The 5,994-nt window shown below is 39.2% G+C and overlaps 1 protein-coding gene across 1 annotated transcript; it reads left to right on the top strand.

Annotated features, from left to right (window-relative positions):
- The first annotated feature begins 4,787 nt into the window (after positions 1 to 4,787).
- Positions 4,788 to 5,741, top strand: LOC143804071 (taste receptor type 2 member 4-like). Its single transcript, XM_077281811.1, has one exon. It carries the CDS (start codon positions 4,788 to 4,790, stop codon positions 5,739 to 5,741), a length of 954 nt encoding a protein of 317 aa, XP_077137926.1.
- The last annotated feature ends 253 nt before the right edge of the window (positions 5,742 to 5,994 follow it).

Genomic DNA, 5,994 nt, shown 5'->3' with positions numbered 1-5,994 from the left:
ATACTATCCGATACCGATATTTTCAAGTATCGGACGGTATCGCTCAACACTACTCGCCAGATGAAGAATCCAAAGAAGACATTCTGATGCATGTAGAAAGAAAGAAATGGCAGAAACTAGGACATGTAGAGACAGAAAATAGAAAATAAAGGCATTGGCTAGGATATACTCACATTGTTCAGGATCTTGTTTTCCTCCAAGATGTAGCCTGTCTGTGTCTCGTCTGCTTCAGAGTCTGGTGAGAAGTGACCTGCAACTGTCCACACCCTCCCTTTAATCACCTTGATGGTGGGGGGTGGCTTATCAATGTCTAGACATGTTTTTCTCAATTGAAACGCATGCGTTCAAAAACGCAACCAAACGCATGTGCAAAAAAAACACATGCGTTTACATAGACAGCAATGCGTTTTTTTGTCGCAATCCTTGCTCAATCGACCGCATGCGTTTCCTGGCGGCAAATAGATGCCTCTAGAAATTACTACATGTTGCATTTCCGTGCAAGCCGCAAATGACGAGACGACGCATGCGTCATCAACGTGGCCAACCGCGAACAAAAAAAACCGCATGCGTTTTTAATGTTAAATATAGGAAAACACGATGCATGCGTTTATATGCGGTACAAACTCTGCGGCAACAAACGCAAATGTGAAACCAGCCTAAAACGCAGTAAAATCGCAGTAAAATCGAGGTAAAAACGCATGCGGATTTCAGGCAGAAATGTCCGGTTTTTGTCAGGAAAATTTCTGCCAGAAATCCTGACGTTTGCACATACCCTCAATCCTCAGTCTCTTTTCCTCTCCTCTTTGTAGTCACCACTTTGGCTCTAGCAGTGGTGTCTCCATCCCCCTTGGGCCTGCTCCTAATCCCCCTGTATAGGGGGTAGTTCCATCTGGTCCGCTCACCCTCGGGTGCTCTAGAGCCACGACCCATAGGGTCCACTCTCGGATTCCTATTCTGAATCCTAGTAATCTTTAGCAGCGCACCAATATAATCTTAATATTTTTGTTTCTCGGTTCCCTTTGGTCTACCACGGATATGTCTGGTTCTGTGCATCATTGCCTGCACTCCCAGAGGTACAACCCCACAACACTGGAAGTAACAAGCCATTAAAGCGCCTCCATTCTCCTCCTAAATATTATACTCAAGGATTTCTTTAAAACCTAGAGAAGAATAAAGAAAAGGTTTTGAAAGAACAATTATATTCACATTCATGGTTAGTGATGAGTGAACGTGCTTGGATAAGGCATTATCGGAGCATGCTCATGTGCTAACCAAGTGACTTCAGCATGCTTGAAAAATAGTTTGAGTTGCCGCAGCTATTTGTTTGTACGTCATCCGTGGGCACATGTGCAGGACATTTTGCGTCCCGTGCTGCTGTTAAAAAATGACATGTCAGCTTATTTTGCCCACGGATACATGGTCCGTGGAAACACACTGACATGTGCACACACCCAACCACTGTTTGGAAATATAGGCAATACGTGCTTTGCTTGTGAAACTTGTGCCAAAGCCAAGTCACCCTGAACCCCTCCTGGCAGTTTTCTCCCTACCTGCTCATTGTGTAATTTTGTCCCTTTGTTTGGGTTGCCTAATTCTGAAACCCTAAGTAAGTTGTTAATTAATCACATGTCCATTTATATGATATTCCAGAAAACATAGTTTCTGACCATGGAACTTAGTTCATTTGTACATTTTGGAGGGCATTCTATAAAAAGATAATATTGGCCTCTCTTTGCAGGAGGTGCTTATTATGATTTCCACCCCTATCTTGATAATTAACTTGTTCAATGCTTTCAAAATGCCAGGCCTTTGGATCAGCATTATGATGTTCAACTACGTGTTTAATTAATCTGGGTGAACCTTTTTTAGTTAATGGCCCAATAGGGCTAAATGACAAGTCTGATTACTTGAAAGCAATTTTGAATACATTGAGCGGTGCTGTTTTAAAAATGTTATCACTTTTGGGGGTTTCCAGGACTTCCAAAGTCACCATAAAACTGAACAGGTCCCTAAAAAAATAGGTTTTGTAAATATCCTTGAAAAAAAACCAAAAATTACTGAGATATTGTTAAACCTTCTAAAATGCTAATAAAATAAATAACATTTTACAAATGGTGCTGATGTACAGCATAGATTAGGGAGATGTTATTTATTAATATTTGTCTATGGTATGACTATCTGGATTAAAGGAATAATCATTCATTGTTTAAAAAATGCTAATTTTTTGGAAATTTTTAAAACATTTCTGATATTTTAATAAATAAATGCAAAACATATTGACTTAAATATGCGCATCGGCCTGGATTTAATATTGGCCAGATAGATATAGTTATATATGCCATGTCTAATATTTATGAAAAGCAAAAATTATAATAGGATTTATGGCATTAATATCTCCCACCTGGGACCTTCGGGGGGGCACGTATCCTTTATGACAGGGATCTCAAAATTTTTGGTACCTGAGCAGCCTCTTATTTACCGACCCGCATATGATGACACAAGGTAAGTGACTCGTACCGTGTAAAAGTGGTTTCTGACTTAGAGCCATTGTTCAGTTCTGAGAGATATAGTCTCTATGCAAGACCGCACCATTTCTTTATCAGAGTGCTCCCCCAAAGACCTATGCCATGCCTATGACATGCTTAATTTGACTCAACACGGGAAACCTCACCCGGGCCGGACATGGAAAGGATTGACAGATTGAAAGCTCTTTCTCTTTCCATTTTCTGTTGTTTATTCCTTTTATTTTTATGTGCCTATTTTGTACATTTTTATAAGCACTGGCTATTTGATGAATTACATATTTAAAAGTTGAGAGCTTTGTTTCTCTTGCTCTATAAACAGCACCCCCTGAAACCTCGTGAGGACCCACATTACCAGTATTGGGGGTCCAATCGGACTGTATGAAAGATTGGTGGTAGGGTAGCAGCTAGACTTTCTTTGTTTATTGCTGAGCTTGGTAGTTAATGTAACTAAGTATGCATACCGATATGTTTGGAATTGGAAGTATATATACTATACATTCACTAGGAAGAGCCTAAAACAGACTACCACGAGCCTGTCATAAAAGGTTTGTAGTGACAGGTGGTGTCACAGGAAGCTATGAGAGGTGGTGAGTTCTAATTCTATTATTGTCTTCAAACTGAGATGGTTAAGTAATTCGTGGACACAATGACCCTTGAGGTCCCTTTCAACTCTACCATTCTATGATTTTATGATTCTAATGACCGGCCTATAGACCAAAAAATGGGGCAAAGGGCATGAGAGCTCCGCCATATAGTATATATAGAAACCCAAAGAAAAAGTGGACACTAGAGCTGATTAAAATACTAGAAAATGTATTGAAAATATATTTAAAAAATTTTTTTTGTTGACAAGACATAATCATTATAATATATTTGCAGACACAATTAAAAAGGAGAAGGCAACACATTAGTACCACGTACAGGGGAGGAGTATAACAGGAATAATCAGCATAGCCACTTCATTTTTTAATGAACCACACAATTCAATAACCTCTAGATCTCTCTCTACAGGATTTTTTTAGTAACTCACAGAGCTATGTATATAGACTAATGGTTCAAAATGTCATATCAAATTCATACGGCTGGCCAAATGATGGCAAAGTGCAAAGTGCCGACAGTACATAGGATGTAGTCCCCACCAAAATAGAGCCACAATAGCTATAACAATAATTGAAAAACTTACTGGGGGACTGCAAAGGATAAATGCAATTATTCAACTAGAAAATTGGGTCTAATTGCCTCTTACTATATAGTTGATGTAATAAATTGCCTATAAGGATTATATGTATGAACTAAAGGCTCAGAAGGTTAAATAGAGATCAGCTGCATAGATCAAATCCAAATAAAGTGCAAAGCGCCAGAAAGATATAATTATATACAGTCAATAATCAATAATGTAGTCAAAAACCACTGTAGCTAATGCACGTGGTAAGTGCCATGGACTCGATTAATACAGCATGACATATAGGCAAAGCATATTATAATAGAAACCTTATAATTGCAAGAAGAAGATAAGACCAAGTAGGGTAAAAGTGAAATGACATTCCATAAATGAACCGACCTGCTCCTGATTGTGGGAAGAGAACCCCAACGCACGTTTCGCACACTTGCCTCCTCAGGGGGGTGTGATGTCAGGGTCAAAATAGCCAACTTATATACCCGATAGAATACTGAGTAGGATCGGCTTTTTTAATGACCTGCCTAGTAGCAAAAGTAGCCGTTGCCTCCTCCATTAATTGTCAGTCAATTGTGTGATTGTCCTGATGATTGTTGGCAAGAGGATTGCTGTTCATGACAGGCTCTCATGTGACGCTAGAAGGAGAAGAGACTACAATAGACTTTGCCTGAGAGCATGCAATCCGCCCAGCAGCAGAGGAGATCACTATTTCAGCAGGTGAACACTAAGGATGCAAGTGATGGCAAGTGCACAGCTCAATGATCATATAATCAATGCCTCATCAGCTTTCCGCCATGGAGCTAATAGTGATGAGGCAGCTAGGTATGAGGCAAGAATTAAATAATGCAATATATTTAGAAGGTGACTTTACAAGTAAAAACATCTTGTGATTTCTTATTTTGTCTTGTGACAGCTGTAAAATGAGCTGTACGTGTTATGTGATCTGCTCTGCATTAGTAGACCTGGTCCAGCTCGGAGTCGGAGTGATGGAGTTTGCATTTATACTATTTGAATAAATGGAAAAAGGTTGTCATCAAACCTTTAATAAAAGCTCACTGTGCAATCAAGCTCCTCAAAGTAAAGAGATGGCTGATTCTACAGAGGACGATAGTCTCATCCAGAAGCTTGGTCTCCTAACCTTGGAAATAATCACTCTCATACTTGGACTGGTGATACATATATTCATAATTGGCGGCAATGTCAATGACTGGTGGAATGGAAGATCAATGACCTCTGTTGACCACATTGTAACCTTTCTTGGGATTTCTAATATGTGTGCTCAGTGTGCTAATGCTCTCTATTATTTAGTGTTTACATGCTGTGCAAGCAGCCCGGACACATACTTTCCTCTGCTTACTATTGATATGTTTTATATATTCTTTAATTATTCCTGTTTCTGGCTAACAACTTTACTCTCCATTGTCTTCTGTCTGAAGATCTCCAACCTCCGCAGTAGACTGTTCCTGTATCTGAGGAGGGTGATATTACCCAGGACTGGTCATTTCATTGTAGCCTCCGGACTTCTCTCTGCTTTGAATTTTGTGATTGACTTGTGGACGGTTATAAATGATTTGATCAAACCTGGAACTTACAATGTAACCATGAGTAATCTAAACACAGATTGCATTTATGCTGCCAGTATACACAGTTTTATTGTAGGAGCCTCCATCCCACTGATTTTCTCTTACATCTCCTCCATCCTCCTCTTCACCTCTTTGTATAATCACACAGTAAAGATGAAGATGAGCAGTAATTTATCCATCAATTTGGAGACATATTACTCAGCGATGAAATTAGTATCCTTCACCTTCATTTATAACACTATATCCTTCATTGGTCATTGTATTTGTGCTTTTTATAGCTATTTTTATTGTGTAAACCTTCCTTGGCTTCATATTATCTTGGACTTTCTACCGGCTCTACATTTCTCCTACCTGATCTACAGAACAGCCAAACTCCGGAGTCAAATGTCCAAAGTTCTGCTGAATGTCATTAATGTCTTATTCCAAAGAAAGGATTCAGAAAAAGAGAGAACATAGAAGTTGTTATTCAGTCAGGAAAATCTGTAAGATGGGAAATCAGTATATGATGGTGCCATCGTCAGAGTTAAGGGGCCGTGACCTCACTTCAGTACTGCTCCCGTTCATTGTTTATCATGCGAAAATCCCTTGATCTGTATGGTGATGTCCCTGGATCAGCAATGAAGGCCAGCACTCAATTGTTATGCAGAAATAAATATCTGATATATTCAAATAAAATTATTTAACCCCTTTCTGACATTAGACGTACTAT

This window comes from Ranitomeya variabilis, chromosome 2, assembly GCF_051348905.1.
Source record: "Ranitomeya variabilis isolate aRanVar5 chromosome 2, aRanVar5.hap1, whole genome shotgun sequence".
Lineage (NCBI taxonomy): Eukaryota > Metazoa > Chordata > Amphibia > Anura > Dendrobatidae > Ranitomeya > Ranitomeya variabilis.
The sequence above is the reverse complement of the archived record's forward strand: the minus strand, read 5'-3'. Positions and strand labels throughout refer to the sequence as shown.